Here is a 14,655-nt window from a genome sequence, read left to right on the forward strand (position 1 = left end):
TTTTCTAAAAGGCTGACACCAAGCAGCGCTGAAAGCATGGAGCATCCACATCCTCAGGTGGGTCTGCACTGCCACTTCTATGATTGTGGTTTGAAAATCAGGGCAAAACCAGAGTTATAGCTGTGCAAGCAGTCAGACATAATGCTTTGGTGGTAAAACCTCAGTTGTCGGAGGTGAACTTTAGAGATAACCGAAGGTTCAAACTAGAATTTGGCAAGGCAAACCAGAGGTAGCTTTCAGTCTGGAACCACAGTTTCACGTGTCTGGTCACAATTAACTGCAGTTAGCCATTACGTCTGAGTGCGGCCGTATAAGGTTTACATCAGAAGTAACTGAAAGTAAATGGTACTATCAAAGAAATTGTTTTGTGACCAAGCAAGAGAACAACCTTACTTATTAAGAAGAGAAACTAGCAAATCCTCAGCAAATGTAAATTAATAAATATTTATTTTTTAAAATAACAAAGGGAGAATATCTCTCTCTGTACCCTCACACCTACATCACTGCATTATCAGACTTGAAGACTCCTATAAAGAGATTTCCTGATTATTAAGAGAGTTTATATGGTGGCAACAAAACAAGAGCCTGTTGGGAAGATTAGAAAGTAAAAACCTTAAGGAAATCTTAGTAAATACACACAAAACATTCCTTGTATCATCACACATACCTTCTGGGCTTATGTTGACAGCAAAGTGTTCAATTAATATATCAAGAGAAATAGATAAAAGAGAGTGATAACTTGTGGGGGTGTGCAAGCTGACGGCCAATTTAGTGACCTCCATGACTGCACCGAGGCCCAAACTGGTCCTGAATCAGGCCTGAATTGGCCTGGGCTACAGAGAGGGAGGACAGTTCCATTCAAAATTTACATTATAATTGTTTGAAACAAGTACTGGGTTTTTGAAGTATATGTACTTTTCTGTTCCTCTCTGGTCTCAGCACAATAATGTAGCATTTGGGGAAAAAAATAAAAATCAGCAAAGCAGTGCTGGAAGCCAAGATGGAGAAGATCTCCACAGCCACCATGTATTTCCCTTTGCTGCTCAGGTAAGTTGGAATAAAGGACAACCAAACACAGCAAAACACCAACATGCTGAAGGTAATCAATTTAGTTTCATTAAAACCATCAGGTAGCTGCCTGGCCAGGAAAGCCACAGTACAGCAGACTATGGCTAGAACTCCCATGTAGCCTAGTACAATGTAGAACATGGTAACAGACCCTTCATTGCATACAAGGCTCATACGGCCATACTCCAATGACTTTTCGACATCTGGGAATGGGGGAGCAATTCCAAGCCAGATGCCACATATGCCAAGTTGAAGAAGGGTGCAGAAGAGGACAATGGAGTTTGCTAGCTTTTTCCCCATCAATTTCCGCATCCCATTTCCTGGACTTCTAGCCAGAAAGGCCAAGACCACAGTAATGGTTTTTGCCAAAAGGGAGGAAACTGCAGTTGAGAAGATGATGCCAAAAGTCATTTGCCGGAGAAGGCAGGTCACCTTCCTTGGCTGTCCAATGAATATCAAGGCGCAAAGGAAAGAGAGCAAGAGGGAGGTGAGGAGAATGAAGGTGAGGTCACGGTTATTGGCCTTCACGATTGGTGTGCTCCTGTTTTTAATAAATAGTCCTAGAACCAAAACTGTGACGAGGGAGAGGCAGCCTGAGGTGGAAGCCAAAATGATTCCCAAAGGTTCTTCATATGAGAGGAAGGACACAACTTTTGGAATACAGTTATCTTGGCAGACACTTGGATATTGGTCTTCTGGGCATTCCTCACAATGATCCATATCTGAAATTCATGTATGACATATATTTGTGTGCATATGTGAAAGTACAAAGCTGATATAGTTAAATGAAATCTGTCCTATTAGCACTGCCTATTGGAAATAAAAATAAAAATGGAGTAAAGAAATGCAATTTCCCTTTATAAAAGACTGATAAAACTTTATTATGACTTACACTGCAAACACTCATAGGATCAGTTCAGGGATACTTTGACCAGACTGATTCAAAGAAAGGGGGGGGGAACCTGAGTACACACATCTTCCTTCACACCTGGTGTGTCATCCACTAATCACAATGTGGGTTATTCATCTGAACTCTACATGCTGTTCAAATACTAGTTTCCCCTGCAATATTAGCTGAAAACATGCTGAAAACATGAGCAGCCGCCATAATGTTTCAACGCTATGTGTTTACACACTTCTGAATCACATTTAATATGCCAGTCCAGAGACAGCAAAATGAATTGAGGTGGCTTAAGCCGTTATAAATTTACTCCGCTGAAACCATGTAGGGTGAGGCAATCAAGGGAGTGAGGGCCATCATAGGTAGGGCTCTGCTGTCTTCAGACAAGCCCTGCTGTAAGCCAGGGTGTGTGGGTGATATAGTGGAGGCATGATGTTTTTCTCCCTTTGCTCAGATGTACTTGGCTGCAGCAGGGCAAATATTAACATCTGAAGAGGGTTATGGACTGAAATTGCTATAAAATACGAATTGCAAAGATGAGAAGTTCATTAGAAGGAATGAACAGTAGAAGGAATGAACATCAGAAGTTCATTAGAAGTCTCTTTCAGATACATCACACAGACGTACATTGAAGGTTAATAGTTTACACTGGGAGCACATACCCTTCTGGCTAGAGACTTCTCCTTCTATGCACTGATCACAAATGAAACAGCAAGGCAGCTTCCCCTCTGGAATCACTCTCCTGTACCCAGGAAGGCAACTTTCACTGCACACAGAACTTGGAGTCTAAGTACAGAACCACTTGTTACACTCATGAAAATGCATTGTATATGAATAAGCATCTGCCCTGCTCTTCCTTATCCAGCATTCTGTTTCCAGCAACATCCAAGCAGATGATCTAAGGAAGCTCACAAGGACAACACGAAGGTGATAGCCCTCCCTTTTAGTTTATCCCCTAGGAATTGGTATTCAGGCGTTCTGAACATGGAAGTTATGTGAGTGGGATTGTGTAGCTCAGAGCATCTGCTTTGTATTCTGAAGGTCCCAGTTTCAAATCCTGACATCTCTAGGTAGGGCTAGGAAAGAATCCTCTCTGAAACCAAATCAGGTCAGTGTAGACAGTTCTTAGGACCTGAATCAATATAAGGCAGATTCTGATGTACCTATGTAAGTTGTATTTAGTTATTGTGAAATCAGTGTATTTATTCTGTGCATTAATTATTCTTTGGCCTGGTTCACACAATTGTTTGAATCTAGTTTTAATGTGGGTTATTGACATTAGCATGACAATGTGAGCCCATGCCAAGGTGGAAATCTCAGACTCCTCTCAAGCCACAAATCATCTTGTTGTGGGTTCACAGAATGACATTGAGGAAGGTAATCCATCTTAAACCTAGATATGAATGATGAGGTTGTGCACATGACCTCTCTTTGGAGGGTGGATATGGAGACAGGCTCCTGCCTGCCTCCCCGCACACAATCACACTTACCAGTTCAAGCTGCCATTCCTTGTGGTAGACAAGTGGTGCTACTATGACTGGCAAAGCAGGGGGCCAGAGGAGAAAGTTCTCTGGCATCCCACAATGCACCATGCCAGGGGCACAGTACATTGAGGCATCCTCCCTCAGCCAGGTGCTCAGTTAAGAGCACGCTTGCACCTTAACTCTGGCTAAAAGCCAGTGTAAAAAGTTGGGCTACCTGCAAGGGCAGTGCCAGGATTGGGCTTGAAACCAGTGTTCCACATGACCAGTCCAACCCAGGCTGGGCTGCCCTAGCTTGGGTTGGGCTGCTTGTGAGAACAGCCTTATTGTGTGAACTGGGCCATTGTGTGAAGAATGTCTGTGTGAAGAATGTCTACCCATGCTGTTTTTCTATCCGTAATGACAATCAATTTCATCTGGTTATTCCAAGTTCTAGTATTATTAGAGAATGACAAAAATACTCTCTGCCCTCCCTGCACATAATTTATGGGTTTATAAATCTCTCTCATATTCCCTGTCTCCTGTACTTAATATCATATTTGTTTTGCTAAACTTGAAAGCTCCAAATGCTTTAGTCTTTCCTCACAGGGAAGGAACTCCTACCCCCTAGTGCTTTTGGTTATTCTTTGCTGTTTCCCCAGCTTTATAATATAGCCCTTCTTAGGAGAATTATTGCTAATTAAGGGATCCCAAGTACTTTTATTCTGTGACCAGATTTGGACGTAACTGGAAACCGGAGGTCCCTTCACCTTTGGTTTCCGTAGCCATACGTCAAACTGCAGGTGACTGGAATCAAGGGAGAAAATGGACCCGTGGTTTCCCTCCCCGAACTCCAGTCTGAACCAGTGTGCAGATTTCCCCCCTTCAAATCCAGATGCATGATGCCAGCGTTACATCTCCCTCATAGAACCAGAGTTGAGGGAGAAAGCTCCTCCCTTACTCCGGCTCCCATTGGCTGCCGGGACTGTCCTTCATTAAAGACTGCAGTTAGATAGCTCTCCATTTCATCCAAATATGGATGGGACAGCATGGGGAGGGGAGTGCAGAACTGCAGATCCATTCATGTTATGTCCAAAGGTGGCGTATGTGTGTCTGTGTGAGGGGGGGCTAATTTCCATTTATAGTTTCCCTGGTCTCAGTATAATTGGAAAACAATATAATTCAAAAACAAACTGAATACAAACAATAATATGAATAAATAAATAGTTAGATATACTAGTCAGATTATTTTATTAAACTTAAACATATGGTAAGGCAATAATAAAGAGAGGTGCAGAGAACTGGAATAAATAAGGAATGATAAGGAAATATACATCAAAATTATAAGCTTTCCACGGATGATTAAAGACACTTGACATAACACTTAAACAGTGTTATTACTCTTATCTCTTTTTAAGGTGTTTTCTTTAAGATACTTTGTTAGGATTGTGTCCAGATGTCCTCGGTAACAGACAGGAAGAAGGACTCACTGTTTTCTGTTATTTCTTCTGCCTCCTCCTTGTCTTCCTCTTTCTGTCTTCTATTTCCTTTTCCTTTTCTCATGTGCAGAAGTTGAAAAAATGGCCTCCATGCATGTGCAGAGGCCTAAAATAGGCTGAAGAAGGCCCAGATTTGGCCCTGGACACTCAACGGGAGGCCAGCAGGGTAGGGGGAGCCTCAACTGCCCACCGTGGCTGCCACAGCTGCTATGTGTAACAATTTTTAAGATATGGCAGGGGCTTTGAACCAGGCCCAAACTGGTTCATCTGGTTCAGCTTGAGCTTGGACTGAACCAGACTCGGTTTAGTTTGAGGTCAAGCCTTTAAGCTGAGCCAGTGTGAGTGCAAGCTGGCTCAATTTCGAGCTGGCTTACACACCCCTACCAATCAAGCCAATTTTCAGGACTCTTATTATATATATTTGGTAATTTGCATGTTTAAAATTATAGCTTCATCATGGGTATAAAATCTATGTCAGGTCAATGAATGTTGAAAAGCCCTCATGAAAGAGCCATTTGAGAATAAGTAATAGAATTCCTAAAGCTATTTCCTCACATATTTTTGCATTTGCTTCTGACCTGGTTAAAACTGTTGCTCCACACGATCACTTCATCATGGATAAGGAAGGTGTGATTCTTTGCAAAGCCTTGAGGTTCAATGCTTCCAAACTGGGTAGGGGCAGGAGTATTGTTTGGCAAAATTACCCAGTTTAAAATGTCATATCCAGCATGCAAATGACCAGTATCATCAAAAGTTATCTCCTCTCTGGCACTGTTGTTAAATCGGATTTCCTTCAAGAAAGGGTTTAGCTAAAATGGTAAGTGGAAAGTCTGAGATACATCAAGACATGGACATGTAACATCAGGGCTGTGATTCTCTCGATGCATTACCAAATTAGATCTTTCAAATTAGATCAAATTAGAACTTTCATGTGTAAAATCCCCATGTTTGTGGGAATACATTGAGACGAGGCATGCTTTCACCGGGACATGCATCTTTCAAACAAAAGAAGAAGGTATTTTTTGCTTGTGCAAGGGAACTTTTCAACTCTACCTTTCTGGCAGCATCCCAGCAAATTCCTCTCAAATTTTAGTGCCCCTTCAGAGCAGTGTGCAAACCTCATTTCCCTCAACTCAGTCTAAACTTATGCCATTGGACCCCTTCATCCTCCTTTCCTACAATAGGAAAGATCTTGTCTATTTTGAAAACGAGAGGAATTATTGGTATCCTTGATGTCTTATAAACCCCTTGTTTAAGCTGATTATATTTCTTGTTGCAAAATTTTAAGTATTTGTATGCCAACACAGCCGTAAAGCATTCATGCATATTCATTATGCCTCTACAAAATGGCACTACATGACATATGAGTGGCTGGTGCTTGGCAGGAAAAAATGCTCTTTCTTCCCCACAATTCTTTTGCTCAAGCAATGGAGATGGTGGTGGATCAAACCCTCTGGTTGACATAATGAGGGAAATTACTCAGAGTAGTCCCATTGAAATTGAAAGAAAAATTAAATGCCCAACTTGTCTATGTGGCTACTTTGAGTAATGCTCCTCATATTGAGGTCATCCTAATGAGCCACACACTCCTTAGAGCTGTTAGGAAGGCGGGAGCTCACCTGCCTTCCCCTGCAGATGAGTGGTGGCCATCTTGGCCTCCGCCACACTGTGTGCCCACACAAGTGTCAGCATGGGAGAGCACCGAGCTGGGATTGGGAGGAGGATCAGAGTAGAGCAGCCACTGCAATTGATCTATCCACTCCTTCCCCCCGACTCACTCACCAAAATGGTGGCAGGTTGTGGTGGGGAACCTTCTACCTGGCAGCGATAACAAGACAATTGCCTGCCAAGATAGAATGAAGCCAGGGTTCATTCAACCTTGGTAAAATGCTGGGTAGAAGAGCTGGGTTTCCCTCGACTGAAGCAGATGACAGGAGCTGCCTAGGGGAACCCAAGCAGCTCATGTTGTGAGAATGTCCTCATTGTCAGCCTGTGTATGGGGTAGGAATGTGTGAATCGACCTGGTTACAAAATGATTTGTACCCGAATCTAGCTGATAATCGCCCCTGTGCTCAATTTCCCAGATTTTGATACAAAACAAATCACACAGATTTGGATCTGAAAAAAACCAGGGATCCAGACCTCCATTTTGTGGCCACAGTGGATTGAGTTGTAGTGCCCGATGGGTAGGAGCGACAACACCAAATTTCAAATAAATTGGGCAAAGGAGTGGTTTTTAACAATTTTTTGAAGCTCGTGTGTCTTTAAGCTTGTTCTCATAGGGAATAATAGGGATTTCAGCAAGCTTTTCCAGCGGGGTGCACCACGGTGGCCCAGAGTGGGTTGTGGTGGGTGGAAGAGCCTAATGGGTACAAGGAAACTACCACCCAGATTTCAAAGAAATTGGGCAAAGGGGTGATTTAATTATTTTTTTTTTGAAGTTCATGCATCTTTAAGCTTTTTCCCATAGGGAATAATGGGGATTTTAGTAGCCTTCATTATAACTCCACATGGGGGGGGGGGCAACGGGGTGGCCCAGAGAGGGTTGTGGTGGGTGGAAGAGCCTAATGGGTTCAAGGAAGCTACCACCCAGATTTCAAAGAAATTGGGCAAAGGGACGATTTTAAACATTTTTTGAAGATGGTGTGTCTTTGTGGCAGATTTGGGGCAGAAAAGGAGTTCCAGGGGCAGAAGAGTAGGTAGTGCCCATTACTCTAATCACCATATTTTTACTATGGTCATGTCAATTTAGAATTTGCTCCTATAATATTGTAATAGCAGAGATACTTACTTGCCATGCCTGAATAGCATGGAGCTCCACTCTAGATTTTTTCATCATATTTGCTGATTGCAAAGAGACTATTGCATGCAAAGTGTGAGCTATGGCATAAAGAGCATTGGAAATACTGTAGCTAAGCCAGGATGTGTTCATGTCAAATAAATTAACATCTACATCCTCCAGATTCTCATTTGTTGTACACTTTTTCCAGTTTGTGTCCAATGCATCGGATGACCATGTGCAATTGAATAGTTCAGACCAGAAGTTTTTCAAATAAAGCTCATTTTGGTACTGGTCAGGATTTAATCCTCTAAGAAATTTCCGGAACCCTGGAATTTCTCGTTTATGCACTTCAAATGAGAGTGCACCATTGAATGCTGTCAAATTCAGAGGGATTATGCCAGAGTGGGAGGTGAAATCCCACATCGCTGTTATGATCCAAACCTTTCTGCCGATCTCTTTTTCTATCAGAAGAATATTGAGCACGATGAACTGATTGCTTTCTCCATGAGCAACCATGACATTGGATGAGAGCCTGGAAAGGTGCATGGCTAACTTCTGGATTGATTCTGGATCAATGTGGACATTAGCACGAAACAGAATGGTGAGCTCGACACAGGAATTTGTTTTTCTCATTTCTTGGGACATTATCTGAAGAAAATCCCTGCCATTGTCATTTTCTGAAGTGATTAAGCTGATCCACTTCCAGCCGAAATATGCCAGTAAACGGCTCACGCCAATAAACTGCAATGATACACTGGGAACAGTTCGATAGAAGAAAGGGAACAGGGGAGTTTCATTCAAGGTAGAGTCAAAAGAGCCATAGCTGATCTGCAAAGAAACAATATGCCCATTCCCATTTTTTAATTATTATTTTTTCCAGACAGGAGGAATAACTGTAATATCATCAAGTGATAAAATGTTCACATTTAAGCATAATAATTTCCTCTTCTCTTAGCTTTACAGTGCTGAGAAAAAGTTGGTGAACTCCCCTAGGGTGTTCTGTATGTTAGCACAATTCTTATTCAAAACATGATTAGATCCTAAGCTAAACCCCTATAAGAGAGAGTGGAAACCCCACTGAATAACCAACCCAGGCACAAAGGATGTATTTTGAATATTCATTCAACAAAAATTTTCAACAACAAACATTCTTGCGTGAAGAAGCTTGTGAACCCTTCATTCAGGAACTGGTGGCACCTCCTTGAGCAGCAATAACTACAACCAAACATTTCCTGTAACTGGTGATGTGTCTCTCACGTCAGCTTGGAGGAATCTTGGTCCATTCTTCCATACATAACTATTTCAGCTCTGTGAGAACTGAGGGGTTCTTTACATGAACAGCTCACTTCAAATCTTGCCACAACATTTCAATAGGGTTGAGGTTGGGACTGTGTTTGGCGACTCCAAAACATAAGAACTGTTCTTCTTTAGCCATTCTGTGGTAGCCTTACTTGAATACTGGGGGTCATTGTCTTGCTACATGACCCACTTGGTTCAGCTTCAGCTCAAGGACAGATGGCTTAACATTGTCCTGTAGAATTTCCAGATATTATTTCATTGTTCTGTCAATGATGGCAAGCCAACCAGGTCCTGATGCAGCAAAGCAGTCATAATGGTGCCTCCACCACCACACTTGACAGTCTTGATGAGGTTCTTACTTTGTGAGCCAGTGTTTGATTTTCACCAAAAACATTTGTGATTGTGTCCAGAGAATGTTACTCCAGAAGCCTTCTGAAAGACCCAAAAGACTTCCTTTTTCTATTCCCTAGTCCACACATTGGCTGTGGCAAATTCTGAATTACTCCAAACTGACTCCAAGTCAAGCCCCTTCAAAGACACAAATTCTACTTTCAATTTAAAGTACTACATTACTACTTTAACTAATATTTTACCTACCTGTGGGATCTTGTATATCCCTAGAAAATTAGCTGTATTTATGGATAAGTCAGATCTCAGAGTTCCAATTATAGAAAGAAGCCATTTTCTCTCACAGTTGTAGTTAGGGATAACCTTATTTTTTCCTGAGCTTAAGCTTATAGCATTCAGATAGACTGTCTGTTCATACAAGAAATCTTGACAGATGTAGATTCCAAGTGTGAGGTTGGGCAATAGTGTAGGATGTTTGTTAATCTCCTGTACTGTAAACAAGAAGGCCAGGAGGTACTGAAATTTTTTGGGGAACAGCCTGAAATGGAAAATCATTTGGTGATATAATGGCAGTAAGAGTACAGTAATATATTTGAGAAATAGATCTTGCTTCAGCTTCATTTATACCTGTACATATTTTTCCTGATCAGTGTTCACATGATGGATTTGAACACATTCACAGGTGGATATGTGGACTGACTCCACTGAAAAACATTAGCCAACATCCAGACTAACAAATCACTGGTGTAGTGTTGCTGCACAACCACTCCAGGCCAGGCTGATTTTTGTCAATCTCTCCTTCCCTCTGAAGGGAACTGTGACTCACAGAAATGTATCCCTGAAAGTTGTGCAGCCTTCAGGGACATTTTTTTTTTACGCAGGGATCACAGTTGCCTTCCGAGGGAAGGGGAGATCAACAAAAATGTCTCCTTTCCCAGAGTATGTATTGGGCATTAGCGTCATAAGCACTTCCTTAGTCTGGATGCCAGCTAGTGTGTATAATCTCATCTAAGAAAAAAGGGAAATGCTATCAGTGCTGTTATGCCTCTGCTGACTCATTCACACATGAAAGTTGTCCATTTATGAAGGATGAAAGTCATCCTTCAAGTGATGAACTTGCATGTATGGTCCAGACTCCAGGAAGAAAAATAAACATATTCACAAAACTGCCAATAGGAAGTCTGTGCTAACAGAGTAAGCACAGTCCCACACCAAATTAAATAACCTTAAAAACAATGGGCTCAAGCACAACATTGTTTTGGATTGTGGCTGATGAAGCAAAATATTAAACAGCTCCTTTCTGCTCATCCAATAAAAAGAGAGAGTGCTGAAAAGAACAGAGACTGAAATCATCTGAAAAACAAGGTAGCTATCAATAAAAATAGTTTTCTGAACAGAAGTGCTGTTTATTTTTATTTTTAAAAAACTTTTTCTATGGTAATTACTGCTAACATTTTGTTTGTGGTGTCCCACCTACAAATCCAGAATACTATCCCTGGCATTTCCTTTAGGAGGGAAATTCTGTATTTGAAAGGGTAGATTTCACATCTCATGGAATGCTTGCCTGACTATATTCCATCAATCATATTGCATCATGAAGCCATAAAGTTCCAGCTCTTGTCTGAATTACAGAAGATCTGTGATTTCTATAAAACTAAAGGGCAAATGCTCTAGTCCTTTGTACATACAATAAGATCATCAGGTTCTGCCCCTGCCATTTAGATGTTGATTGTAAATGCGTGGAGGATGGACCTAATGACTCTTTAGTGTCTTGCCCATGGTAATCAGGTATACTTTTAAGTGAGCAGGAATTTGATACCCAGCTCCCCTGTGTTGAAAATTCTTATCCATTACACCACACTTGCACTAAACTATTAAGCCAGAATTCTTGGATTAATTATATTCACAAATATGCACTTGCTTACCAAACATTGGAAAAATAGGGAGAAGGCTGTTGCTCAAACATATAACCTTCACCAAGATTAGCAAGAATATTAGACATGATGCCTCCAATGATAAAATCTCCTTCTTCATGGTACCCATTGTGCTTGCGTCTTCCTAAGGCACATGTCTGACAAGCAACCCTGAAAGCAGCCTGAGAGAACAGCAGCAGCAACAACATCACGGAGAAGATTTGGGGCTAAGAAAAACTGTGGCTTTCCCCAGTACCAATAATATAGTATCCTGTTTAGAATTATGGAAAAACATTGTGAAATCAGACCATACCAAGAATGGTTTGGAGTGTTGGGTGGGCAGAGCAAAAGAACAGCCATAGGAGAAAGCACAAGAAATAGAATTCTGGGGACAGATATAAAGTGCAGCTCCTTACAACCCCCAAAAAGGGATCACAAAGAAGGTGCATATTTTTTAAAGAAAATGAATAAGTCATTTAAAAGTTCATTATTTGATTAATGCACTGAAATGTCCAGAACAGAAGACAAAGATCTCAAAAGATTACATCTTCAGACCATGAAAATAAATATAAATGATTATGGGATGAATTGGGCATTAAGAATTTGAAGCAGTAAACTGTGGGAGAAGAAAGACTATTTCTTCATATGTGTGTTTACTCAGGAGTATGCCCCAGATATGGCTTACTCCCAAGTAAGTGGACTTGGATTGCATCCTTCATGTCTGGGAAAGGAGTCATAGGGCAGAGAAAGATATCAGATGGCTAAGCTTCTGGATGCAATTTCTTAGAGGGAAGTGAATAAATTTTAAATTTTTGATACCTGAACTAGGTATATGTAGCCAATTCTATTTGGTACAAAATCTAGCAGAATAAATATTCAGTTGAATGTTCAGTACTGGGTTTATTTAATGATTAAGTTAGCTTTCCCCCCTCCCATTGCATTTTTAACATGGTTGTTGAGCAGTTTATAGCTAGCAACTATTTGGCTTAAACATGACGAATATTTGTGGTATTATTCAGACATTTGTGGTATTTGTCTTGATACTTGGTATTTGTCACTGAATTATCTAGAACCTCATGATTATAGTAATTCTAGTAATTGTCATTCATGTAATGATTGCTAGATTGAAATGATAATAATCAAAGCAGTTTTATAGTTGCACTTCTCTCAAAAGTGTTATGGCATCTGTCTGACCCCAAATCTTTTCTAGTCAATAAAATCCTCAAGGCAGAACTGAGGGTGGGGAAAGAAAGAAAAGAAGAAGAAGATTAAAGTTCATGATCTAATCTGGTTTAAGTGTAAACACAGGCCTGATGTGAATATTCCAGGAATAAAATATGTGAGGAGTTCTGAATTTAAAAATTACCACAGATTTGATATTTGCAACACAAAGTTTAAATTAGGGTTGCTACTGAAATTTTGAATAGTGAAATTCAAAGTGAACTGTAAAGTCCTTTCCAAGGGTTCCTATCAGCAGTGTGATTCAGCTGCTGGGGAAAAAGAAATATTGCAATCATAGAATGCATTAGTGCTCTTTAACTTGTACATAAATTATCTTTAACTTGTTCATAAATTGCCCACAATTCCACCCTGCTTCATCATGCCCAGGAATCAGACCTCCTCTTGTTTAACTCCTTTAATAGTACTCTTTAACTTGTTCATAAATGTTCTAAATGTTGGGGTAAGCAGTGAAGTGGCCAAATTTGCAGATTACACTAAACCATTTAGGGTAGTAAAATCCACAAAAGATTGTGAGGAGCTGCAAAAAGATCTCCAAACTGGGGGAGTGGGTGACAAAATGGCAAATGTAGTTTAATGTAAGGGTAAAATGATGCATATTGAGACAAAAATCCCCAACTTCAAGTATATGCTGATGTGATATGTGCTGTCAGTGAGTGACCATGAGAGAGATCCAGGGGTCGTGGTGGACAGCTCAATGAAAGTGTTGACTCAGTGCACAGCAGCTGTGAAAAAGGCCTGTGCCATGCTAGATTAGGAAAGGGATTGAAAATAAAAATGCTATTATTATAGTGCCCTTATACAAATCTATAGTGTGGCCACATCTGGAATACTGCTTACAGTTTTGGTCACCATACCTTAAGTAAGATATTGTAGAAATAGAAAAGGTGCAGAAGAGGGCAACCAAGATGATCAGGGCCTGGAGTACCTTCCTTATGAGGCTAGGCTAAAGCATCTGAGACTCTTTACTTTGGAAAAGAGGCGATTAAGGGGAGACATGACTAAGGTGTATAAATTATGCATGGAGTGGAGAGTGGACAGAGATAATTTTTTCTCCCTCTCTCACAAAACTAGAACTAGGAATCATCCCATGAAACTCAAGGTTGGGAAATTTAGGGCCAACAAGAGGAAATACTTTGTCACACAGCGCATAATTAATCTATGGAAATCTTTGCCATAGGATGCGTTGATGGCCACTAGACTGGATGGCTTTATAAGGGGCTTAGACACATTCATGAAGGACAGGTCTATCAATGGCTAATAGTCTGGTGGCTGTGGGCCACCTCCAGCCTCAGTGGAATGATGCCTCTCATACCAGTTGCAGGGAAGCAACAGCAGGAGAGAGGGCATGCCCTCACCTGTTGCCTGTGAGCTCCACAGAGGCATCTGGTAGGCCATTGTAGGAAGTAAATGCTGGACTAGATAGGCCTTGTGCCTGATCCAGAAGGGCTTTTCTTATGTTCTTATTAATATAGACATAGTGTCTGAATCACAAGGAATCATAGTGTCTGAATCACAAAGAATCATGTCTTATTCAAATGTTATATCCAACACACATACAATTTCCCACTGTTCTAGAAAACAGCTCAGTTTGCTGAGCCTAATTCTGAATCAATTCAAGCAGGTGAGACCAGACAATTGAAAGAGACAAGTGTCTTAATAAAGACTAATAAATAATAAAGGCACTAAATAGTGATGAATAATAGTGTCTTAAAAGGCTAATGGGAGGAGAGCTGGTCTTGTTATAGTCTGCCCACTTTGCTGAGCAGTGTCTGCCCTGGTTGAATATGGATGGGGGCTACATGTGTCAGCACTATAAGATATTCCCCTTAGGGGATGGAGGTGCTCTGGGATGCTCTGGGAAGAGCATCTGCACTACCATCAACCCCACACCACTCTAAGCCACCCCCTTCCCCCCGACGTGAAGCAATACACCTCCATTATACCTTATGGGGGGAAACCTTAAAGATGCATAAAGTTCAACAATTCACCAAAAATCAGCCCTTTGCCCAATCACTCTGCAATTTGGGTGATAGCCTCTACCCATTATGCACTTAACTTAAACTGAGTAGTACCCCACTGCCTTGCAGGTGGGAGTGGGGTGTAGTTGGCACATGGCAGTTGACAGTTGGCGCTGTTGAAAAGA

At 41.1% G+C, this 14,655-nt stretch overlaps 1 protein-coding gene across 1 annotated transcript; it reads right to left on the minus strand.

Moving 5' to 3' along the window:
* Positions 1-870: 870 nt before the first annotated feature.
* Positions 871-11,479, minus strand: LOC128331206 (vomeronasal type-2 receptor 26-like). The gene is made up of 6 exons (XM_053264557.1): positions 11,283-11,479; positions 9,607-9,895; positions 7,720-8,538; positions 5,507-5,737; positions 2,632-2,755; positions 871-1,790 (listed from the first exon to the last, which is right to left on the minus strand). The coding sequence occupies exons 1-6, from the start codon at positions 11,477-11,479 to the stop codon at positions 871-873; spliced, it is 2,580 nt and encodes an 859-aa protein (XP_053120532.1).
* Between the last annotated feature and the right edge of the window lie 3,176 nt (positions 11,480-14,655).

Source organism: Hemicordylus capensis, chromosome 6 (assembly GCF_027244095.1).
Source record: "Hemicordylus capensis ecotype Gifberg chromosome 6, rHemCap1.1.pri, whole genome shotgun sequence".
Classification (NCBI taxonomy): Eukaryota; Metazoa; Chordata; class Lepidosauria; order Squamata; family Cordylidae; genus Hemicordylus; species Hemicordylus capensis.